The sequence below is a fragment of the Salminus brasiliensis genome, chromosome 17, assembly GCF_030463535.1.
Source record: "Salminus brasiliensis chromosome 17, fSalBra1.hap2, whole genome shotgun sequence".
NCBI classification, from domain to species: Eukaryota; Metazoa; Chordata; class Actinopteri; order Characiformes; family Bryconidae; genus Salminus; species Salminus brasiliensis.
This window is the reverse complement of record NC_132894.1, coordinates 29,069,407-29,082,410: the sequence shown is the minus strand read 5'-3', so window position 1 is coordinate 29,082,410 and position 13,004 is coordinate 29,069,407. Positions and strand designations below refer to the sequence as shown.

The following is a 13,004-nucleotide window of genomic DNA, read 5'->3' as shown; positions in this document are numbered from 1 at the left end:
AATATCCCACCCACTCTCCCATGGCTCACATGGCCCTGCTCTTTCCTTAGGGAGAAGATGGCTTCAGTGGGGGGTTGAGAATCATGGACGATGAGTTTTGTTTACAGTGACGCTCATTTCAGTACTGTACGGAACCATGGCATTATGTGAGAACTATGCTTACTGAATGATACTGAGGGCAAATGGATGTTTAAAGTTAACTGCAGATATTGTACACAAATTCTGAGAAACACTGAGAATTAATATTAATTAGTAAAAAACTAATTCTAAGTCATTGAATTCTATGTTGATGTGACTACTTATTATGTTTATGAGTGAGTATTTATTATATATTAGTATATATTATATGAGTATATATTATATAAGATTTTCAATGTGGTGTCATGCAGGACTCTCTACTTGGTCAGTTTCATTACATCCTTTTCTGGACTTTAATGATTTTTATATCCGGCCATCAATCTTCCTTTCTGCTTCATCCAGGTCATATATATATATATATATATATATATATATATATCAGCTACTACTACCCTACTATCAGCTTAAATCATAATTGTTACATATGAACAAAGGGGGAAAAATATGTATACATATATGCATATATTGTTTTTCTTCTTTAACAATTATGAGTTAATGATTTTGTATTTAAAAAATAATTGAAACCAAGACTTAGAACCAATTCAGAATCAATGTAATGCCGTCGATTATTTCAATATTTTTGAATTCTATTAATAAATGTTTTTTTTAAATCTGTTTAATCTGTTAATACTTTTCCCACTGCGTATGTTCATGTACCGCCCCCTTAAAAACATACAGCAGCTTATATAATCATTCATTAATTGTAATCAATGTAAAATGTTCAATTAATCATGATATTGATTTGAGGTCATATCGCCCAGCACTGCCAATACACTGCCAATATTTCATCTTCAGAGCATTTATTTATTATTGTTTACATGTCCAGCATGGATCGTTAAAGACACTCAACAGATGTGATCAACAAACAACACAAATGTATAAAATCTTCAGCTTCTACATCAGAAAACAAAATCAAAACACGAGACCGGAATGTTATTAACAAAGTAAAAATCTAAACAAAAAAAACTGTAAAAAGTCCTACAATATTTACAATTTAAACAAAAAAACAATTAAGATCAGATAAGATCAGAAAAACAAATGAATCAAAACAACCAAAATATAATTATACATGTAATCATTATTAATAAAGATGAGGTTTTTAAAAAATTAATTGCAGCGCAACACAAGTTGCCATCGACTTAATATTAGTGATCCTTTACTTCCTCACCTGACATGGTACTCTGAATGGATTGCCACATCTAGTATTAAAAGCGTGGTGGTGCTGTGGTTGGCTCTAGGTTTAAGGTGACAGTGGCTTCTGAGACAGGGATGTAGGCCCAGACGTACTTCCAGTCTGCTTAACATTGAGTGAGATCGTACTGACACGGCACTCACTCACCCACTCACGCACAATGCTGCCAGACATCCTCCTGACTCTACCTACCCATCTGATTCCACATGGTTAGACATAACACTGAAACATGACACATTTTTCAAGTCATCATGAGATCTATGTTCATGGACAAGTGCATATTACGTAGGACATATGGGTGAGAGACATCTGCTTAGGAAATGGAAAGCCACCACTTCTTACTTCAAACATAATTACAAAACATGTCTAAATGAGAAACGTCATGAAAAGGTCTCTGAAAAGGTCAACAATAGCAGGTCTCACATCCGAATGTGTCTTTTCGTGAGGTTTGGGCCTGCGTAATGACAGTGCTGCTAAAAACAACGCACTGGTCATTGAGCTGCATCTCGAGGAAGTATGTTACTAAACTCCCGCCAAGGTCACCCACACACAATGCCTTTAAGATCGCTATGCTGGAGTGTAAGCGATTGTGGGAGGACACTTCCTGGCTTTGGCCAAAAGCCCAGCCTTTCTTCCTGTTGGCCAGAAGACAAAATATGCAGGACCATAATGCCCAGAGTGAGTGGGGCCATTGTTATGAGAGCTAGTCCAGATGCAAAGTCAAGGAGTGGCTTTAGGGCCTAGACTGAAGCTTGGCAAACAAAAAAGCTGGATCCTATATCTGCTACACTTTCAGCTTGCAGCTTTCAGTACCGAACAGCCATTCTCAGTTCTGATCTTAAATTTTCTCATGTTTCACCTCTGTGATGAAAAATATCACCAAGAAATAGCGACAGACATGACACAAAACAGTCTTGGATGAGCAAGGCTTTCTTCTGTGAACTGTTCCCAAGAACACTCGCAGCTCACTAGCAGGCCTTGACATGGCATTTGGTTTCGATTGCATGAGCAAACATAGAGAGAACACCACAAGATCTCTAAAAGCAAGGCCATAAAGGTGTGGATCAAGGTAAAAGGCTGCTCACATGGGCACATGCTATATATGAGCTATAGCATGGGATTCAAGGCTGTCTTGATGAGTGAATGAGTCTCCTTTCCCTTCCAGGTACCCTTCAGGCCTGTTTGTGTATTCCTCATTGATCTGGGCAGGAGGGGCGGGAGAGGCGGAAGAGCTTTTATCTCTGATTAACTCTCCTCCACATCTCCCAGGATGATGGCGAGCCCAGTGAGACAAGGGAGGGGGGAAGCGCTGCCTGGCAACCGCTCTGAACAGCCTCCATCAGCGGTAGCATGCCAATCATGACCGTCCTCCGTCTCCTCTACCTTCTCAATAATATTTATGAAAGCACTTTCAACTCAACCTCGCCCAGCAAGGCAATATTTATAATACCGCTCTGGTTCAGTCTCTCCTCTACACTGTCCTCTCTGCCTTTCCAAAGAGAGCAACTTTTCTCTGCTGGTGGAGGGTGAATAAGTGGTATCTATCGAGACACATCTCCAGTGAGGTGGAGACCATTTCTTGGCACTTTCCTGAATTCTGCATAGTGTCATGAGGTTAACACTGTAGACGCAAGGTTTCCATCCTCTGATCCTGAAGGATCCTTTGCATATTGTGGTGCGTTACCTGCTCTAACAGAGGTTCTCAATTCCAGTCCTCGGGACTCATTGCATTGCCTAACTCCTGGAGGTCCAATGCCTAACCTGCCTCAACTCCAGTTCTGGGAATAGACTGCCATACCTGTCTACTGTCTTGCCTGCCTCAAATCAAGTCTTGGACATAGACTGCCTTGCCTGCCTCAAATCCAGCACTGAGTACCCACTGCCTTGCCTGCCTTTACTTCAATTCTGAGGACAGAATGCAGTGTCCGCCCCAGATCCAATCCTGCAGACCCACTGCCATGCCTGCCTCAACTCCAGTCCTGGAGAGAGACTGCCTTGCCAGCCTCAAATAGTCATGAGGACCCACTACCTTGCCTGCCTATACTTCAGTCCTGGATACCCAATGTCTAGCCTGACCAAACTCCAGTCATGGGGACAGACTGCATTGCCTGACTCAAATAGTCATGAGGACCCACTACCTTGCCTGCCTCTACTTCAGTCCTGGATACCCAATGTATAGCCTGACCAAACTCCAGTCATGGGGACAGACTGCATTGCCTGACTCAAATAGTCATGAGGACCAACTGCCTTGCCTTCTTGGAATCTAGCCCTGCGTACCCCCTAAATTCCCTTCTCCAACATAGTTGACCAGCCCATCAGCGAATTATCACCTCCCTCGTTAGGTCTATAATTGCGTTTGGAAGCAGGGTATGCTTGGAACTGCATAGGGCAGAGGACACCCAGTGGGTCTCCCCTAGTCTAACATACGGGATCATAACAACAAATCAACAGAGGAGAAGTTTCCTGAGTCGAAGCGGGTGTGTTTGAGGCTAAAGAAAGACTAAACTATGCAAGGCAGAGGTACTCCAGGACCAGGGTTGCTGTAGACTAAGCAAAGCGCCTCAGAGAGCAATTATATTCCAAACAAGAACGGCAGCTCCGTCTTGCAAAGCCGAGTTACTGGCCTAGTCTGCTCTGTGGAAGCCTGATGAATGCGGGCAAACGTACGAAATCCAGCATGGAGCTCCTGAATGGAAGGAGAACGGATGCCAGCCACAGATCCTGTTTCCGCTCCCATTCAAAGAATGTGTTTCTAAAATAACCCATGGCAGAGTGGCCACCGTGACCGCATGCCAGCATGCTCCCATATGGGGACTGAGCTTCAGCCCACATCTAAAATCCTCTCCTGTCCTGTGCTTTCCTTGCTGCCTCCTTGCTGGGCTCCTCAGATGTCCCTATCTTTCACTTGAATTGCAACTTGAAGGAAAGCTTATGCATGTATTGCTTACAGACTGGCTACTTGTAAATGTATTTACGATAATTCTGGTAGCTCATGAAGAAAGGATCAGTGACGAGACAGACAATGCTGTTTCGGAGGTTTTTACTTGTAATCAGGGACCAACTGATGGAACATTTTACTTAGGTTAGAACCAGGCCCCCTCTGTACCTCCCCCACCCTTCAATCAGCCTCATCTGTGTAAAATAACCCTGTCTTGGCTTTGGAATAACAGACTGTAAGCCTCTTCCAGAGGACTTACCAGATAAGGTTTCTACAGCTGGACTCCTCCTCCCTTTGAACTTACACAGATGTCTCTCTCTCTCTCTCACACACATACACACACACACTAAAGCTCTCCTCCCTTGCTTGCTCATGCCCCTCGCTCTTTCCCTCTCACCTTTTGGCAAATGAGAGAAGGATTTCTTTGGTGCTGAGGGAGTTTACATCGGGGTGGCTGGAGGTTAGTGATGTTTTCACCCACCTGCTCAGGATTATCTAACAGTCTCTAACAAAGGAGGCCCAGCAGGGCTCTTATTAATAACTGGGCCTCAAGATGCAAAACGTTTGACTAGGAGTTTTTCAATTAGTATGTTTAAGTGGTATGAACTAGTGGTATGTGCAAGTGGTATGTTTTATGGCCTTTTTTCATGTGTGCGCTTGATTGTAATTGTTTAAAGCAAGCCTATACTTGGCTAATAGCTCCTACACCAACATTTGCTAAAAGCCCTCCCTCTGTCCTCTAGTACCTCAAATGTTCCCTCCCGTCCCCTGCAGAGTGTTTTCACAGTACGCCGCCTTTGTCCTAAATGAAAAAAGCACCATGTGAGCTATGCTCCTCTGACAATAAAAGATTATAGTCAACACAGTATCACAGGGCCGCAGAGAGAAAGCAACACGCCAGGCAGCATGGGGGAGGTCAGAGGGCTCCTCCTATAGGGGCGAAACCACAGGAAGGCTTTTGGCTGGCAAGACCAAGGCACCATTGTTAAAACAATAGCGTGAGTGGTTCGACTAAGGCAATAAAACAAGTGTGATTTTTGTTCCTCGTCATAGGCAAGCACGGGTAAAGGCAGAGATCCAGAATGCACAGTCGCACTGAAAGGGAGGCGAGGGTTATAGCCCTCACCATTCTACACCAGGCCTTTTTTTCCTGTTGAACTCTGACCTGCCCGGTCAGCGGGCAGGTGACAGCTAAGTCCTGAGTAAAGGGAGCAATTAGAGAGCAATCTCAGAGATGGAGAGAGATTTACATCTTTCCTTCCCTTTTTTTTTTTTTTTTTTAACGTACTGCACACGCTTAGCAATTTTCTGTTGTCTTGCACTCTTGCATTTCTCCTTGTCCGGAGTACGACTGCCTGAGCCAGATGGCAGTTTGTTATCGTTCTCTGCGACAGAACAGAGAAACTTCCTCGTTTAGAAACGAAAAAAAATGTGCACACAATACAACAAACCAAAAAGGGGGACGTGGGAGAAAGCCCACGATGAAAGAAAGGATAACAACAAAAACAATGTGCAAATGTCCTGAAATAAATAGACTACAGTCAACTCTTTAGAAGAGCACCATGGGATAAAAGAGTATAATTATTGTGTGTTGTTTGTGTGTGTGAGAGTGTGAGTGTGTGTTTGTGTGAGTGTATGTGTAAGTGTGCACACATTTGTCATGTACATATACTGGGGGGAGGATGAAAAAGGGCATGGGCTGAGGGTAGTGGAGATCAGAGGTCAGAGGAGTTGAAGAGTTAAAGTTAAACCCACTCCTGTAAGGAGCGCTTGCAGTGGACCAAGTATTTGGGAGCCCCTTTTCTCTGCAGCGTGTTGATGATGGCGTAGATCAAGCCCAGGATGCACAGCACCAGGACCAGGGGCACAGCCACCATGATGATGTTCATGGTACGCTCCGTCTCGTCAATCTTGAGCACCACGTCCACTTCATTCGTCTCTTCCTCTTTGTCCTCCTTGTAGTCCACGTCGTTGGTGCGGTCTCGCTCCTTCTCCTTCTCCTTATCCTTATCCTTGTCCCGGCCAGCGTCTGGGTTGAAGGGTGGGCGGTCGGGCCACTTGCGGCCTGGGTCTACATCTGTGTCTCTGTCCGGGTCCAGGTCCACGCTGCAGCCCATGAAGTCCCTCAGAATGGACTTAGGATAGCCAGGCTCACTCTTCATGCGATGGTTGTCAAACTTCCAGTATTTAGAGCCTTTGTAGAAGTATGTGTAGGCTGCAGGGGAAAAAGACAGGATGTTGAACCAAGCAGGTATATTTGTGTGTGTTTGTGTGTGTGTGTGTGTGTGTGTGTGTGCGACAGCAATGGAAATGCACTTCACTTGCATAATGTCCCGTACTTATGCAAATGGCAAATGGAAGAGGACAGACAAATGCAGCAGAAACTCAATCATACTTTGAGACAATTATACCAGAGTGCCCGATGAGAATGACACTTTGGCCCTAATCAATAGTACTGAGGTTAAGAGTGGAAGCTTTTCTCGGGGGCAAGCATTTCTCATAACGCTGAGGAGACCAGCACAGGACAAAGGGAGAAAAACCCTGTTACTCTCAGTGATGTCATTCTTTCCTCTACCCTCAACTTCAATTCCCTGATCCCATTTCTGCCCCACTGCTCTCACTCACTTTCTCTCTCTCTTTCTCTATCCCTCTCTTGCTGATTGACCCTCCCTTTCTCTTCAATGGATTGAGTTTTCAGACAGTTTCCTGGCTGGCCCTGCCCCCCACTCACCTCCATCATCGCTGAGGAAGGCCCCCTTGGGAGACACAGGCACAGATGAACCCCACACGCTGATGGGCTTAGGGTAGTCTCGATCCACTGCGCGCGACTGTTCGTTAAAGCGCCAGTATCTGCAGACAGAAGAGGAAAAAAAGCTGTTTAGATGTGCACTAGAAATGTGTAGTACACTGAGATTATATGCATATTTCCCCATACACTGACTCACTGACGGTTTCATACATACATTTTCATTGAAGGCATTTAGCAGATGCTCTTATCTAGCTTACAACACTTCAAATCTTTTTGAAAATACTAAACAACATCACACAGTTTGAATCACATGTGATGATAATTTAGCTGTTGGCACAGCGTTGAATGGTGGGGTGTAAACACCCATTACATGTTAACTACATTAGCATCATAGCTCCAGTTCAAGACTAAAGAGCTAACATTTGGGCAGTAAAGTTGTGCTGTATTTGGATTTGGGCTAAAAAGAAACTGTGTGAAGAAACCGAACACTGGTTAGTTCATAAAGAGACTACACAGATTACATAAGTTAGCAATGTAAGATGCCAAGCTTGGAAATTTGGGTAATGCAACAGGCCGGGCCATCTGCTCACCTGTCTCCCTTAAAGAAGTAAGTGTAGCCAGATGGCTCCCACCAGATAGCGGTGTCTATCTTGTCGTAGGGGATATCTCTGCCGTAATCCATCAGCTCTTGAGGGTAGCCTGATTCCAAGTTGGCCTCCCGGAACAGCCAGAACTGATTCCCTGCACAGGACAGGATCGGAGAGGGAGATGTTAGGTGCAATGCAGAACACTAGTTAGTAGAATTTACAGTCAGTGTTGAAAACGATGAGCTAATAGAGAAAAAAAAGGGAGGGAGTCAGGAAGGGCAGTAAGGCTGCACGCTTAATAGGCTTTTATGGTGCATAATGGGGACTTTCCCAAAGGTAGTCATAGAAATTAGTAGAAACTGCCCTACCTCTTTAAAGACATGTTTTGCTGCTCACTTGTAAACATAAATAACTGCTGTGGATGACAGCGTTGCAAAAGATGCAGTAACAGTTTGGGTTTGGTTCCAGTCCAACATTCCTTGTGGTTACCAGTAACAGAGCAGTACACAACACCATAACACATGCGTAGGGGTTACGATAGGGCTTTTTAAATCATTGTTATGATTTTACAGCATGGTAGACATGGTGGCACCATCAGCATGGTTCCAGTTTGACTCTACTGGCCTATATTCTCATCCTGAGAAAAAATGCAACCTCTGCACTCAGCATCTGGGGGAACCAATGGCTGATGCAACACTAAGGCCTCGCCTCAAATATAACAGATGTTGCCGTCCAAGACTTTTCGGTCCCCTGGTTTCTTTCTGATGGCGGGCGTCCAAGTTTAAGAAGACCTCGCCAATGACATCACTAGCCCTACAGACGTTTTTTCAAAATTTTCAGCATAAAAAAACACGTTCCAACCCCCTTCCCCCTTCTCTCTCCACTGCTCTTTCTCACTCATTTATTCTCAGAACAATACCTTCTGACCCACCCACCCACCCCCACCTTTTACTGCAACAGTGTTTCGTAATGGAGGAATAAGAAAAAGCCCCACAGATATGATTATGCAGGAAGTTATTAAGATTTCAGTGGGAGATGACTACGGGAACAATCAGTTAGGGAAACGCTCACTGCCGCCTGGAAGGTTTTCGATTTCAGCTTAATGAAGTAATAAAGAACACAATGCTAATGTAAGTTGAGCCCTTCACTATTTTTATGTACCTGTGCTTTGCTGCCCAGGCAACTGAGGGGCGTACCTAAAAGGTATGGAGCAATAGCTAAAGCAGCCTCATAAGGGTTTTAGTACCAACCTATAAGTTGCTCTGCCATAAAATCCCTACTGTGTGCAACTAAAGCTCCGCAATTGAAAGAACCTCACATCCTTTTACTAAGTCTACCTGTAAAATGCATCAGCCTTAAGCTAATAGTTACATATGGGAAATCCAAGACCCAAGATACTTCCTATGCTCAATGACAGAAATCAAAATCAATTGGTCCCAATGCTAAAGACAGGAATTAGTCATGCACTGGGCATGGCAAACTGACGTAAAGTGGAACTGGCATATGTAATCGTTTCCACAGCTTGGAGGGCTTTTTACAAACCTATGTACTGGATATGCACAGATGAGCCAAAACATTAAGACTTATCCCTAATATGCCGATGGATATCCGCATGCCACCAAAATAGGAACGAGGAAGTTGCTCTGAAGTACATGGAATCCTTTAACTCATGTCAGTTGCAAGGTGGATCTGCTACGGATCTCATGCAGAAGCATCGTATCCCACAGGTTAATGGTATACATGTATGTGGCCATCCAATGATGTAAGAGAATGTAAGAGAATCCTCTGTCTGTACTGTGTTGTCTGTCCGCACTTGTTTGTTTGTGTTGCACTTGTGTTTTGTATGCACTGTCTATGTTGCACCATGGTCCTGGAGGAACGTTGTTTCGTTTCACTGTGTACTCTGTATGTAGTTGAAATGACAATAAACCCACTTGACTTGACTTGACTTGACTTGAGAAAGCAGGACACATCAGACCAAGCGACCGTCTTCAATTGCTCCAAGGTCCATTCCAGACACTTGTGTGCTCATTTTAGGCACTTTTGATGGTGGACAGGCGTTAGAATGGGCACTCTGACTGGTTTGCTGGGTGTGATGCACTGTATATTGTGATGTATTCCTCTTATAACCTTCATTAAACATTTTTGAGACGTGTACTACAGTGTCGTCTGTTGGTTCCACCCACATAGAACCGCCTTTGTTGCCCCACGTCAATGTGCCTTGGGTGTGCCCTGTCACCAATTTTTGATTTGTCTTTAAACCATCATCAGTGTATTCAACTTTTTCGGACACTTCTGTGGATAAGGAGGTAGATAGTCACCTTTGAAAAACACAAATCTGCCATCATGTCTCTCGTACGCTGCATCGATGTCTCCTGGTAAGCCCCTCCAAAAGTGGCCAATGGGCATGGGGTAGTTGTCCAACACTCGGTTTCTCCTGACCCTCCAGAACCAGCGACCCTGCGGAGGCAAAGCAAGAGTGTTAGAAAGTGACGAAACCCTTTTGAGGTTGTTCTCTAATAAGGATGGCCATGACTATTAGTGGTCTTTTTGGCCACAGCACACATTTCAGGTCTCTAGCTGCTGTCAGCGAGGCTCAGAGTTTTGAAGGCTCAGAGCTGCTGGTTCTCCTCCAGACCGAGGTCGAAACCAGGCCGGTCTGTAAATCGTCTCTGCCAAGCCACAGTGTTCTTTATGGACTGTGCTCTTAGGGACACTCAGGGAATACAGCATGTTTCTATGTTCAAATGAATTTAAACTAAGCAGCCACAAATCTGACCAAGAAACTATAGTAGAACATCTGTTTGAAAAGTTCTGGTTGACCAATAATTGAAACCTGCAAACTACAGATTATTGTTCCATGGTACAACGTTGTTATGCAAATGGTGTGGAACAAAATCATACATAGCTTGCCCATATTAACCCCTTAGACCCTGTAGCCCACACTTCTTTCCTTTCATAATTACATTACTTTCATAATTACCATCAGTTTCATAGGCCCAGAACCCAGTAAAGTGGGACACAATTTAACAATCAAACTCCTCCCAGTACAACCGAAACACCAGTAATAACTGTCGCGCAACGAACAAGTTTGCATATTCTGTCCCACACAGCAATCGAATTTCAGCCTGACTAATCAAGTCTAAATGCATGTGGCTAAAATCTTATCACATGAAGTGACTAGGTGTAAATGCAGACACTGATATAGAACCTTTAAGAGTGGAGGTTGACGTTAGAAATAGTAGAAATCAGGAGAGAGATAAATACGTTTTTTTCATGGCATTGTACAAAACTATCGCTTTTTCAGTGGCATTGCTCCAAATTCCCTCTTTCTAGCACCTTTATTTTTAGGCTATGTTAAATTTTGCACAGAGCATGCTGTGTAAAACACACTCCTAAATGAACACAGGCCGCATGTTCTTACCCACTGCGTGCAGGGCCCACAAGCAAGTCCTTCACATTTCTCCTTAGTTTCTTGGGCACTGTGCCAAGACCTTTAGATTACTTCAAACCTGACCCAAATTAAAGCCAGTGCCAAGCCTGCAGCCAGCAGGCTCTAAATTTAACCCATCCGCTCCAGCAGTGTCTCTCCACAAGACCTATGCACGTCCAATTCACTGCAATTCACCGACAAGACACATAAAATTCAGTCACTGTTCCATGCTTGTGGAAAGCAGGGGTCCACGTTCTATTAAGCTTAATATGGCCAATGACCCACCTGCACAAATTATTTTGCCAACCCTCGAGGACCCTTTCGAATGGCGCAGACACAGCCAGCTAATGGGTGGTCACAAAAAAAGTGCAATAAAATAACAACACTTGCACAACACTGCTATTAATATCTGCCCGTGAATCTTACAGGCATATTGCGTGTCTAATTAGATCTGGGTTTGGCTCACCACATGTTGCAGGCCAACTTTTTCCTTTTGTGTTATTGGCTTTAATAAAATGCGGATTATACATGTAACGTGACAAACATGTTAGCGACTGGGCCACAGGAAATCACGTAAACCTTCACGTGACATGAAAAAGAGAGAAAAAGCTCCACTTGAAACATACAGCAAGACCACAAGGCAGTAAACACTGTTACTTCCCTGATGAAAACTCACGCTCAAGCTCAAGCTTTTGCTGGTAGCTGGTTTCAGAAGGTCTAAGCTGCTCTGGAGGTCTAAGATTTTATTCATCCAGGTGAACAAACTTACCCTATGCTGGTCAGCAAGCTGGTAAGCAGTTTAGCTCTTGACCAGCATAGCGTAGGTCCTTCTTAGAGATCAATGGACTACCTGATCTATCAGCATCATAATTTTGACCAAGCTGGCCATCAAGCTGGTCGCACTGATTGACTAGCTTGGTAAAGCAAGTCATACTGGTGGAACCAATTTGGTCAGCTTGGTCATGCTGGTCCGCCAGCTAGGTTATGCAGGTTGACAAGCTTGGTCAGGTTGGCTAGCTGGTAGACTAGCAAGCTTGGTCAACAGCAACATTTAGTTGAGAGCTAAACTGGTTGACCAACTTAAGAAGTTGACCAGCCTAATCAGTTTGAGCAGTTTGAGCTCTTTGAGTTCCTTAACCAGAAAAAAATTATGTCATGTGTTAACCCTCGAATGACCCCCTCAACATATTAATCAGTTCCTAAGCTGTTGATCATTGATTATTTTTGGCACAAATGCTTTCGGTTCCCTAAAGAATGTCTTAATTTCAGTTCTTTAAAAAACGCTTTTTAGGGAACAGCCACGGGCGGATGTGGTGCTGTAGCGCACAACAATAACATAGAAGCAATTTAAAATGATAAAATACACATCAGTATGGATTAATTATTGTGATGCTCTGCTGACTTGTAACAGGGAGAATGGGGTCTCTGTCATTCCCACTTTGGGCTGGAATGCCAGCTACTGCACTATATAACCTTGGTGGAACAACAACAACAGTAATTGTTCTGCAGCTGAACATTTTGCATTTTTTGTTGGATCTCTACTCAGTGTCCTCTCCTCCCTCAGTAAATTAATTATTTCAGTCTGCAGATTCAGGTTCCCCTGTCACATGATTTCATTTACATTTACACTTACGATATTTAGCTGATGCTCTTATCCAGAGCGACTTACAAGGTTACTCATATTACAGAGGTGGGCCAAGGTAGTGTTAGGAGTCTCGCCCAAGGACTCTTATTGGCTTATTGGTGTAGCGCAGCATAGTCACCCAGACTGGGAATTGAACCCCAGTAGTGGTGTTATCTGTTGCACCACATCAACTACTTCCAGGTGTCCAGGATTTGGATGGCTCCTATTCTGTCCATAGAGGGTTGCAGCATGACCAGGATTTGAATCTCCTGATCTCCTGGATTTGAGAATGATCTCCTGATGATGCGGTTAGACAGTTGTGCCACTCTAAAACTGTAAACTC

The 13,004-nt window shown here is 43.9% G+C and overlaps 1 protein-coding gene across 1 annotated transcript in view; it reads right to left on the bottom strand.

Moving 5' to 3' along the window:
• Positions 1-921: 921 nt before the first annotated feature.
• mmp15b (matrix metallopeptidase 15b) overlaps positions 922-13,004 on the bottom strand; it is a 35,058-nt gene continuing 22,975 nt past the window's right edge. Inside the window, exons 7-10 of the mRNA XM_072661248.1 lie at positions 9,926-10,064; positions 7,608-7,758; positions 7,000-7,118; positions 922-6,483 (exon numbers count right to left, since the gene is read on the bottom strand). Of these exons, the coding sequence (XP_072517349.1) occupies positions 6,014-6,483; positions 7,000-7,118; positions 7,608-7,758; positions 9,926-10,064 (879 nt within the window). The 3' untranslated portion in view covers positions 922-6,013. The remainder of the gene's footprint in view (positions 6,484-6,999; positions 7,119-7,607; positions 7,759-9,925; positions 10,065-13,004) is intronic.